General features: G+C 50.9%; 1 protein-coding gene across 1 annotated transcript in view; it reads right to left on the minus strand.

Moving 5' to 3' along the window:
- Nucleotides 1-8,255: 8,255 nt before the first annotated feature.
- Nucleotides 8,256-12,476, minus strand: part of CHAMP1 (chromosome alignment maintaining phosphoprotein 1) — a 38,636-nt gene continuing 34,415 nt past the window's right edge. The window contains 2 exon segments of the mRNA XM_038741386.1: nucleotides 8,256-9,370; nucleotides 9,372-11,462. Coding sequence (XP_038597314.1) covers nucleotides 8,698-9,370; nucleotides 9,372-11,407 — 2,709 coding nt within the window. The 5' untranslated portion in view covers nucleotides 11,408-11,462 and the 3' untranslated portion in view covers nucleotides 8,256-8,697.

Genomic DNA, 12,476 nt, shown 5'->3' on the forward strand with positions numbered 1-12,476 from the left:
CGTGTTTATAAACAGTACAGATGAAGAAGAGAAGCAGCGTGGCTCAGTGGAAAGAGCCCGGGCTTTGGAGTCCGAGGTCATGGGTTCAAACCCCAGCTCCACCAACTGTCAGCTGCGGGACTTTGGGCAAGTCCCTTCAATCAATCAATCAATCAATCAATCGTATTTATTGAGCGCCTACTGTGTGCAGAGCACTGGACTAAGCGCTTGGGAAGTACAAGTCGGCAACACATAGAGACGGTCCCTACCCAACATCGGGCTCACAGTCTAGAAGGGGGAGACGGAGAACGAAACCAAACATACTAACAAAATAAAATAAATAGAATAGATAAGTACAAGTAAGGTAAATAAATAAATAAATAGATAGATAGATAGATAGATAGATAGATAAATGAATGAATGAATGAATAAATAAATAAATAAATAAAATTCACTTCTCTGGGCCTCAGTTCCCTCATCTGTAAAATGGGGATTAAGACTGGGAGCCCCCCCGAGGGACAACCTGATCACCTTGTAACCTCCCCAGTGGTTAGAACAGTGTTTTGCACATAGTAAGCGCTTAATAAATGCCATTATTATTATTATTATTATTATTATTGTTATTATAGATGGCGGCAAAGTGTCAAAACCCACACACCCAGACCCCCGGGGCAGTTCGATCCGATGTGTATCGTGACTCTAGACTGAACGCTCCTTGTGATGATGATGATGATGGCATTTGTTAAGCGCTTACTGTGTGCCAAGCACTGTTCTAAGCGCTGGGGGGGATACAAGGCGATCAGGTTGTCCCACGGGGGGCTCAAAGTCTTCATCCCCATTTTCCAGCTGAGGGAACTGAGGCCCAGAGAAGCGAAGTGACTTGCCCAAAGTCACCCAGCTGACAAGTGGCGGAGCTGGGATTCGAACCCATGACCTCTGACTCCCAAGCCCGGGGTCTTTCCGCTGAGCCACGCTGCTTGCCTTCTGGGCAGGGAAAGCGTCTACCAACTCTGTTGCATTGTACTTTCCTAAGCGCTTCTACAGTACTGTGCGCTCAGTAAGCGCTCAATGAATATCACCGATGATGATGACTGTAATGTTTGCTGAAGCAGCGTGGCTCAGTGGAAAGAGCCCGGGCTTTGGAGCCAAGGGTCATGGGTTCAAATCCCGGCTCCGCCAACTATCAGCTGTGTGACTTCGGGCAAGTCCATTCATTCATTCATTCAATTGTATTTATTGAGCGCTTACTGTGTGCAGAGCACTGTACTAAGTGCTTGGGAAGTCCAAGTTGGCAACAGATAGAGACAGTCCCTACCCAACACTTCTCAGTTTCCTCATCTGGAAAATGGGGATGAAGACTGTGAGCCCCCCGTGGGACAACCTGATCACCTTGTATCCTCCCCAGGCGCTTAGAACAGTGCTTGGCACGTAGTAAACGCTTACCAAATGCCATCATTATTATTATACAGAATGCAGGTCTTTGGGGGAAGAGAATTTCCTTCTCCATTTGCAAGATCTTGCCTTATGCCGTCGTTTCCGACCCAAAGTGACACCGCGGCTACATCTCTCCCAGGCGCCCCGCTCTCCTCTATATGTTGCCAATTTGTACTTCCCAAGCGCTTAGTACAGTGCTCTGCACATAGTAAGCGCTCAATAAATACGATTGATGATGATGACGATGATGCAATCGTTCTCGTGTTTGGACCATCTCTGCAAGGGCTCTCGTCCATAACTAGAAAACCTAGGAATGAAGGAGCACAGGCTTGGAGTCAAAGGACTTGGGTTCTAATCCAGCCTCTGGCACGTGCCTGCTGTGTGATGATGATGATGATGATGGCATTTATTAAGCGCTTACTACGTGCATTGCACTGTTCTAAGCGCTGGGGAGGTTACAAGGTGATCAGGTGGTCCCACGGGGGGCTCACGGTCTTCATCCCCATTTGACAGATGAGGGAACTGAGGCCCAGAGAATAACAATAATGATGATGGCATTTGTTAAGCGCTTACTATGTGCAAAGCACTGTTCTAAGCGCTGGGGAGGATACCAGGTGATCAGGTTGTCCCACGGGGGGCTCACGGTCTTCATCCCCATTTGACAGATGAGGGAACTGAGGCCCAGAGAATAACAATAATGATGATGGCATTTGTTAAGCGCTTACTATGTGCAAAGCACTGTTCTAAGCGCTGGGGAGGCTACAAGGTGAGCAGGTTGTCCCACGGGGGGCTCACGGTCTTCATCCCCATTTTACAGATGAGGTAACTGAGGCCCAGAGAAGTGAAGTGGCTTGCCCAAAGTCACACAGCTGACAATTGGCGGGGCCGGGATTTGAACCCATGACCTCTGACTCCAAAGCCCGGGCTCTTTCCACCGAGCCACAAGTCACTTAACTTCTCTGTGCCTCAGTTGCCTCATCTGTAAAATGGGGATTAAGACTGAGCCCCATGCGGGACATAATAATAATAATAATAATAATGGCATTTGTTAAGCGCTTACTATGTGCAATCACTGTTCTAAGCACTGGGGGGGCTACAAGGTGATCAGGTTGTCCCACGTGGGGCTCACCGTCTTCATCCCCATTTTCCAGATGAGGTAACTGAGGCCCAGAGAAGTGAAGTGACTTGCCCAAAGTCCCACAGCGGACAGGCGGCGGAGCCGGAATTAGAACCCACGACCTCTGACTCCCAAGCCGGGGCTCTTTCCACTGAGCCACGCTGCTTCTCTACGGGACGGACCGTGTCCGTCCTGATTCGGTTGAATCAACCCCGCGGCCTATCACGATGCCGGGCACATAGTAAGCGCTTAACAAATGCCTTAAAAAATGCTACAGACTGAACTGTAAAGCGATATCGGCTGAGGGAAAGACTGCTGCGCAATAAGGCTTTGAAATTCTCCCAGCAATTTATAAAACCCCCAAAACCTCTGAACCTCAACTGCCCTTCTATCAATCAATCAATCAATCGTATTTATTGAGCGCTTACTATGTGCAGAGCACTGTACTAAGCGCTTGGGAAGTACAAGTTGGTTCCTCAACTTGGTTTTGTTGTTTGTCTCCCCCCTTCTAGACTGTGAGCCCACCGTTGGGTAGGGACTGTCTCTATACGTTGCCAACTTGGACTTCCCAAGCGTTTAGTACAGTGCTCTGCACACAGTAAGCGCTCAATAAATACGATTGATTGATTGATTGCCCTATATGATTTGCTAGCAAAGGCCTCAGCTGGTAATGTGTCCTTCTCCTCTCTGCCCTGAAAAAGCCTAAATTGGGTGTGTCGGTGGATTGAGAGCAAGTTTGGAGTTGAATGATGCGTTTACTACACAGTCAATCCTGCCCTCTGGTGTCATGAAGTGTAAGGAGACAAGAAGTGAGTTTATTATTATTATTAATAATAATAATAATAATAGCATTTGTTAAGCGCTTACTATGTGCAAAGCGCCGTTCTAAGCGCTGGGGAGGATACAAGGTCATCAGGTTGTCCCACGGGGGGCTCCCAGTCTTCATCCCCCTTTAACAGATTTCTAGACTGTGAGCCCGCTGTTGGGTAGGGACCGTCTCTAGATGTTGCCGACTTGTACTTCCCAAGCGCTTAGTACACTGCTCTGCACACAGTAAGCGCTCAATACGATTGATTGATTGATTGATTGATTGATTGAATGATTGACTGCCTCCCCCTTCTAGACTGTGAGCCCGCTGTTGGGTAGGGACCGTCTCTAGATGTTGCCAACCTGTACTTCCCAAGCACTTAGTACACTGCTGTGCACACAGTAAGCACTCAATAAATACGATTGATTGATTGATTGTCTCCCCCTCCTAGACTGTGAGCCCGCCATTGGGTAAGGACCGTCTCTATCTGTTGCCAACTTGTACTTCCCAAGCGCTTAGTACACTGCTCTGCACACAGTAAGCGCTCAATAAATCATCATCATCATCAATCGTATTTATTGAGCGCTTACTATGTGCAGAGCACTGTACTAAGCGCTTGGGAAGTACAAGTCGGCAACATCTAGAGACGGTCCCTACCCAACAGTGGGCTCACAGTCTAGAAGGGGGAGACAGAGAACAAAACCAAACATACTAACAAAATAAAATAAATAGAATAGCTATGTACAAGTAAAATAGAGTAATAAATATGTACAAACATATATACATATAACAAACATATATACATATACAAACATATACACAATAAATACGGTTGATTGATTGATTGATTGCCTCCCCCTTCTAGACTGTGAGCCCGCAGTTGGGTAGGGACCGTCTCTATCTGTTGCCGACTTGGACTTCCCAAGCGCTTAGTACAGTGCTCTGCACACAGTAAGCGCTCAATAAATACGATTGAATGAATGAACCCCTCAAATAGCTGTCCTGGATCATTTTATTTCCCTATCTGGAAACTGGGGCCTGGATCAGCTAACCTTCACCCCTATTAGTCCGTTCCCCAAACTGCAGGTTCCTCAACTTGGTTTTGTTGTCCGTCTCCCCCTTCTCGACTGTGAGCCCACTGTTGGGTCGGGACCGTCTCTCTATGTTGCCAACTTGGACTTCCCAAGCGCTTAGTCCAGTGCTCTGCACACAGTAAGCGCTCAATAAATACGATTGATTGATTGAAAGAGAAACTAACAGATTCAAAATTAAAAAAAAAAAAACAATTCTTTAATTCCGGAGCCAGAAAAAAAAAAATCTTCCTAGGTGCAAAAGCCGGATCAATCAAGCGCTTAGTACAGTGCTCTGCACACAGTAAGCGCTCAATAAATACGATTGATTGATTGAAAGAGAAACTAACAGATTCAAAATGTTAAAAAAATAACAATTCTTTAATTCCGGAGCCAGAAAAAAACAAATCTTCCTAGGTGCAAAAACCGGATCAATCAATGACCAGACTGTGCGGCATCCGGATTTCGTGAGAAATTCCAGAGCCGGGGAGGCGAAGAGCCGAATTCCAACTAGGAGCCAAATATTTCCCTTATCTCAACCCTCCTCCTCCCTCAATCCACTGTTGGGTAGGAACTGTCTCTATGTGTTGCCAACTTGTACTTCCCAAGCGCTTAGTACAGTGCTCTGCACACAGTAAGCGCTCAATAAATACAATTGATTGATTGATTGATTGATCGCCGCTTCTGCCGATCCCGGCTCCTCCGCTTTCAGCCCCCATCAGCCTATAAAGCAGATTTGTGTCTACTAACATTGATGTGGGACTGTATATATGTTTGTACGTATTTATTACTCCATTTGTTTATTTTATTTGTACCCATCTATTCTATTCATTTTTATTACCCTACTTTATTTGTACATATTTATTCTATTTATTTTATTTTGTTAATATGTTTGGTTTTGTTCTCTGTCACCCCATTCCAGACTGTGAGCCCGCTGTCGGGTAGGGACCGTCTCTTGATGTTGCCAACTTGCACTTCCCAAGCGCTTAGCACAGTGCTCTGCACACAGTAAGCGCTCAATAAATACGATTGATTTATTGGTTGATCGCCACATCTGCCAATCCCGGCTCCTCCGCTTTCAGCCCCCATCAGCCTATAAAGCAGATTTGTGTCTACTAACGTTGCTGTGGGACTGTGTATATGTATATATGTTTGTACGTATTTATTACTCTGTTTATTTTATTTGTACATATTTATTCTATTTATTTTTATTACTCTATTTTATTTGTACATATTTATTCTATTTTATTTTGTTAACATGTTTGGTTTTGTTCTCTGTCTCCCCCTTCCAGACTGTGAGCCCGCTGTTGGGTAGGGACCGTCTCTATATGTTGCCAACTTGGACTTCCCAAGCGCTTAGTCCAGTGCTCTGCACACAGTAAGCGCTCAATAAATACAATTGAATGGATGATGCCTGAAGTGGGCAGGGAATGTGTTTGTTCTATTAATAATAATAATAATGATGGCATTTTAGACTGTGAGCCCACTGTTGGGTAGGGACTGTCTCTATATGTTGCCAATTTGTACTTCCCAAGCGCTTAGTACAGTGCTCTGCACACAGTAAGCGCTCAATAAATACGATTGATGATGATTTACTAAGCGCTTACTATGTGCAGAGCACTGTTCTAAGCGCTAGGGAGGTTACAAAGTAATCAGGTTGTCCCACGGCAGGCTCACGGTCTTCATCCCCATTTTACAGATGAGGTAACTGAGGCACAGAGAATAATAATAATAATGATGATGGCGTGAGTTAAGCGCTTACTCATCATCATCATCAATCGTATTTATTGAGCGCTTACTATGTGCAGAGCACTGTACTAAGCGCTTGGGAAGTCCAAGTTGGCAACATATACAGTCCCTACCCAACAGTGGGCTCACAGTCTAAAAGGGGGAGACACAGAACAAAACCAAACATACTAACAAAATAAAATAGAATAGATATGTACAAATAAAATAAATAGAGTAAAAAAAAAATATGTACAAACAGATATACATATATGCAGGTGCTGTGGGGAAGGGAAGGAGGTAAGATGGGGGGATGGAGAGGGGGACGAGGGGGAGAGGAAGGAAGGGGCTTTGCGCAAAGCACTGTTCTAAGCACTAAGGGGGATACAAGGTGATCAGGTTGTCCCACGTGGGGCTCACAGTCTTCATCCCCATTTTCCAGACGAGGGAACTGAGGCCCAGAGAAGTGAAGTGACTTGCCCAAGGTCACACAGCTAATTGGCAGAGGTAGGATTCGAACCCACGCCCTCTGACTCCAAAGCCCGGGCCCTTTCCACTCAGCCACGCTGCTTATCATCAATCGTATTTATTGAGTGCTTACTGAGTGCACAGCACTGTACTAAGCGCTTGGGAAGTCCAAGTTGGCAACATATAGGGACGGTCCCTACCCGACAGCGGGATCACAGTCTAAAAAACTTCTCAACTGATCTGTTTGCACTCTCCCAAGCGCTTAGTACAGTACCTCGCACCCAGCAGGCGCTCAATCAAAAACCACTGACCGATCAACCTTCTACATTAGATGTTCTAATGAACATCTAGTATCCATTTAAATTTGAAGCGATTAAAATTCCGTGAATATTTCCCGATGCCTTTGAAATCTGAAGAAAACTACTGAGACTATGGTATTTGTACTTCCCAAGCGCTTAGTACAGTGCTCTGCACATAGTAAGTGCTCAATAAATATGATTGATGATGATGATGATGGTATTTATTAAGCACTTAGTTTCAAGCCGGGGTAGATGTGAGTTCATCAGATTGGCCACGTTCCCTGCAATCGAAGTAGGAGGGAGAACGGGTCTTCAGTCCCCATTTCACAGATGAGGAAACTGAGGCACGGCGCAGTGACGGGACTAAGAACCCAGGTGGCAAGGGAACTAAGTTTCACTGCTCTACGACACTATTCTTCCGCAGACTGAGCTAATAATAATATAACGATGGCATTATTTGAGAAGCAGCGTGGCTCAGTGGAAAGAGCCCGGGCTTTGGAGTCAGAGGTCATGGGTTCAAATCCCGGCTCTGCCAATTTTCAGCTGTGTGACTTTGGGCGAGTCACTTCACTTCTCTGGGCCTCAGTTACCCCATCTGTACAATGGGGATTAAGACTGTGAGCCCCCCGTGGGACAACCTGATCACCTTGCATCCCCCCAGCGCTTAGAACAGTGCTTTGCACAGAGTAAGCGCTTAACAAATACCATTATTATTATTATTATTTATTAAGCGCTTACTCTGCACAAAGCACTGTTCTGAGTGCTGGGGAGGTTACCAGCCGATCAGGTTGCCCCACGGGGGGCTCACGGCCTTCATCCCCATTTTACAGATGAGGGGACTGAGGCCCGGAGAAGGAGAAACGGACTTTTCCCTCCAACTTGGATTGGCGGCATTTTAAAGGGTTATTTGGGAAGCCGCTTCTTAAAATGATTGAACATTCGGACTAACGGGCTGAGGCAGAAACAGACTTTTTCCCTCAAACCTGGTTTGGCGGCATTTAAAAGGGTTATTTTGAAGGCTGCTTCTCAAAACGATAGAACATTCGGACGAGTATCTAAACAGAAACAAAACCTACGTACCAAAATAATTCTTTAGCACCTTCTCTCCCTGCCCCTATAATTACCATCCTGTGATTGTACAGATGCGCTTCAAAAAGAAAGAAATGCAGCTCGTTTGGCACACTCGGTACGTCTTTATTGGTTTTAAGACACGACACGAACGGGTATCGTAAAAAAAACCAAGAGAAGAAAGAAATGCAGCTCACTTGGCACACTCGCTATGTCTTTATTGGTTTTAAGATAGGACACGAACGGGTATCGTAAAAAAAAACAAGAGAAGAAAGAAATGCAGCTCATTTGGCACACTCGGTACGTCTTTATTGGTTTTAAGACAGAACACGAACGGGTATCGTAAAAAAACCAAGAGAAGAAAGAAACGCAGCTCATTTGGCATACTCGGTATGTCTTTATTGGTTTTAAGACAGGACACGAACGGGTATCGTAAAAAAACCAGGAGAAGAAAGAAACGCAGCTCATTTGGCATACTCGGTATGTCTTTATTGGTTTTAAGACAGGACACGAACAGGTATCGTAAAAAAAACCCAACAACAGACCTTCTGAAAGCTTATTTTCTGTCACGCTACTGAGACAAATCAAACGTGGTACGACAGCTATGCACCTTTTAACTTCTACCGATACAACTCAGGCTATTTCATTAGCTAACTCAGGGCCGAACTTTGAGGGGTTTCACCGACCGACACGCTTCTGGGGCAAAACGATAACCAAATGAAAGAGAAATCAAGTCTGCCCTTCGGACGGCTCGACGGCCTCCGTCGCCTTTTTGCCGGCCTCTTCGCTGTGACGGCTCTGGCAGTGGGTTAAGTGTTTCTTGAAGCCCCTGGGGAAGTTGGACTCGAAACTACAACGGGGGCATTTCAGCAGGCTCTGCCCGTGGGCCGCCACGTGGTTCTTAAGGAGGGACTCCAGGAGGAAGGCCTTCCCGCATATGGTGCATTTATAGGGGCTGTGAACGTTGTGTTTGTTGACCAGGTGGTGCAGCACGGCCCCCTTTTTCATAGCCCGGCAGCAACAGATCTTGCAGAAATACTTTCCTTTCCCCCGTTTCATATATTTGGCTATCTCCTCTTCGGAGATGAAGGCCTCCTTCTCCTCCGTAAACTGCAGTATGCTTTTGGGCTGCTCGGGGAGGGCCTCCTCCGCTTGGTTCTCTTCCCTGAAGTCGCCGGACTCCGAGTCGGCGGGCTCCTGATCGCCTTGGGTGTCCCGGGTTTTGAGGTCGGCGGCGTCCAGATCCACCTTCCCGCCCTCGCCGCCGCTGAGCTCGGCTTCGGAGCTCTCCTGGTTGTCCGGCTTCGGCTTCTTGGGGCTCGGCGGCCCCGGCTCGTCCGCGGCCTTCTTGGCTCCCCCCGGGCGTTCCTCCTCGAGGGGCGGCTCGTCCCCCCCCGCCTCCCGCGCTCTCCTGGGCCTCGCCGTCGCCCGGTTCCGCGGACGGCTGGGGCTCCGGGAAGAGGGGAGCCGATCTCAGGAGCTCGGGGAACAGGGAATGCTTCCGGGGCTCCGGGAAGAGAGACCGCTTCCGGGGCTCGGGGGAGACGGACGGGGCCGCTTTGGGGGACGGGTCGGGAAAGAGGGAGGGCTTCCGACAGTCGGGATCCCCCGGGGGGGCCGGCTTCCGGATCTCCGGGGCCGCCTTTGGGGGTTCAGATGAAGCCGGGGCAGCGCACGGCTTCCGAGGCTCGGGGAAGACGACGGGTTTCTGGGGCTCAAGGAAGACGGAAGGCTTCCGGACCTCGGGGGAAGCGGCGCGAGCGGGTCTGGGGGGTTCAGGGAAATCGTTGGAGCTGGTTTTCCAAGGCTCCCCGGAGCCTGGAGATTTGCGTTGGTCAGGAGAAAGCTTCCAGAGTTCCGGGGACGCGGAGGGTTTCCGGAGCTCCGGGGACACCGCGGGGATGGGTTTTCGGAGCTCCGGAGACGCCGGGGGGCCCGGCTTTCGGAGCTCGGGGGACGCGGGGGGGCCCGGCTTCCGGAGCTCGGGGGACGCGGGGGGGCCCGGCTTCCGGAGCTCGGGGGACACCGGGGGGCCCGGCTTCCGGAGCTCCGGGGACAACGGGGGCCCCGGCTTCCGCTGCTCCGGAGACAGCGGGGGCCCCGGCTTCCGCTGCTCCGGAGACAGCGGGGGCCCCGGCTTCCGCTGCTCCGGAGACAGCGGGGGTCCCGGCTTCCGCAGCTCCGGAGACAGCGGGGGTCCCGGCTTCCGCAGCTCCGGGGACGTCGGGAGGCCCGGTTTCCGGAGCTCAGAGGACACCGCGGGGGATCCTTTGCGGAGGTCGGATGGCCCAGGTTTCCAGGCCTCCGGAGAGCCCGTGGGGGAAGACTTCCAGGACTCCGGAGACACGGCTGGAGATTTCCAGGATCCGGAGGCGGTGGACGACGCGGACTTCCAGGTCCCAGCCGGGGCAGCCTTCCAGGACCCGGGGGACACGGACGGAGCGGACTTCCAAGGTCCGGGCGACGCAGACGGAGCCGGTTTCCAAGACCCGGGGGGCCCCGAGGGAGCGGCCTTCCAGGGCCGGGGTGAGACGGAGGGCACGGGCCTCCAGGGTCCCGGGGATACGGCCGGAGCCGGCCTCCGGGGCTCGGGGGACCCGGCCGGGGACGGTTTCCGGGGCTCGGGGGACGCAGCCGGGGCGGGTTTCCGGGGCTCGGGGGACGAGGCCGGGGACGGACCCCAAGGGTCCGGAGAAACAGCCGGAACTGGGCCCGGGGACTCGGGGGAAGAAGCCGGCGCTGGTTTCGGGGGCTCCGGGAAAAGGGGGACTTTCTGGGGTTTGGGGCTCACCGGGGCAGGCTTCGGGGGCTCGGGAGTCACGGGGGCGAGTCTCTGGGGCTCCGGAGAGATGATGGGGGCAATGAGTCTCTGGGGCTCCGGAGAAGAGACGGGGACCGGTTTTTGCGGTTCGGGGGCGGCGGGGGCAGATTTCAGCGGCTCGGGGGCGACGACGGCTGGCGGTTTCTGAGGCTCCGGAGAGGCGACGGGGGCGGGTCTGGGTGGCTCGGGGTTAACAAGCGGGCCGGGTTTCGGGGGTTCGGCAGGAACAGCCGGAGAGGGCTTCTGTACCTCCGGGGAAACGGAAGTCGCCGGGGGGGTCTCGGGGAAATGGGAAGCTTTCAGGGACTCCGTCCCGGCGTTCCACTGAGTCTTCTGGTCATCCCACTTCTCCGGCGTCGCGTGCTGAGACGTGATGTGGTAATACACGTTACAGTACATCTTGCTGGTGAAGAAGCACTTGTGGCAGTGGAAAAGCTTGGCGCTCTTCTGATAGAATATGATTTTACCTAACCCGCCGGCGTCCATCTCGTCACAGTACTCCGGGTGAATGGTGCCCATGTGGATCTGCACGTTCTCGTAGTCCGTGCCCCTGAAGCTGCAGTGGGCGCACTCCAAGCGGTCCGACGAGGCCTTACGGAGGTCCTGGAGCGCTTCCATCGCTCCTTCGGCGACTCGGTTCCGCGTCCCGACGACGACGACGACTCCGGCGCTGCTGGAATGAAGCGAACGGGAAATGGCCCCATCACTACACGGCATTCAACTGGGCACCGGTCAACGGAGTTGACAGCCACGATCCCTTCTTCCAAGGAGTCGGGTCTACGGAGGGGAATCTTAGTTTGAATGGGAATACTTGGTTTATTAAAGGGTGGCCATCAAAATGTCCTTTATATCTTGGTCTCAAAAGCAAATTCGGTTCAGGAGTCTTTCCGTCTGGGGGAAGCGCCCTCACGGATTTTGGAAAACGCCCTCTTGGATACTCACGTTTGGCTCTGGGGCCAGCCGACCTCGGGATCCCCTTCCCTGCTCCTACGAAGGGGAGGTAGTCAGGGCGGTGCCAGAGCATTCATTCATTCAACCGTATTTACTGAGCGCTTACTGTGTGCAGAGCACCGTACTAAGCGCTCGCAGCTTCTGGGTGGAGTTTGGAAGCTCTGGGGCACCTATAATAATAATAATAATGGTATTTGTTAAGCACTTACTATATACAAACCACTGCTCTAAGCGATGGGGAGGATACAAGGTGATCGGGTTGTCCCTCATGGGGCTCCCGGTCTTAATCCCCATTTTACGGATGAGGGAACTGAGGCCCAGAGAAGTGAAGGGACTCGCCCGAAGTCGCACAGCTGACAATGGGAAGAGCTGGGATTTGAACCCACGACTCTGACGCCCAAGCCCGGGCTCTTTCCACTGAGCCACGCTGCTTCCTGATTTCCGGCTCCCATAGTTACAATAATAATGATGGTACTTGCTGAGCACTCTTTCCCCTGAGCCACGCTGCTTCCTGATTTCCGGCTCCCATGGTTACAATAATAATGATGGTACTTGCTGAGCGCTCTTAACCCTGAGCCACGCTGCTTCCTGATTTCCAGCTCCCATAGTTACAGTAATAACGATGGTACTTGCTGAGCGCTCTTTCCCCTGAGCCACGCTGCTTCCTGATTTCCGGCTCCTATAGTTACAATAATAATGATGGTACTTACTGAGCGCTCTTTCCCCTCAGCCACAC

This window comes from Tachyglossus aculeatus, chromosome 2 (genome assembly GCF_015852505.1).
Source record: "Tachyglossus aculeatus isolate mTacAcu1 chromosome 2, mTacAcu1.pri, whole genome shotgun sequence".
In the NCBI taxonomy this organism is placed as follows: domain Eukaryota; kingdom Metazoa; phylum Chordata; class Mammalia; order Monotremata; family Tachyglossidae; genus Tachyglossus; species Tachyglossus aculeatus.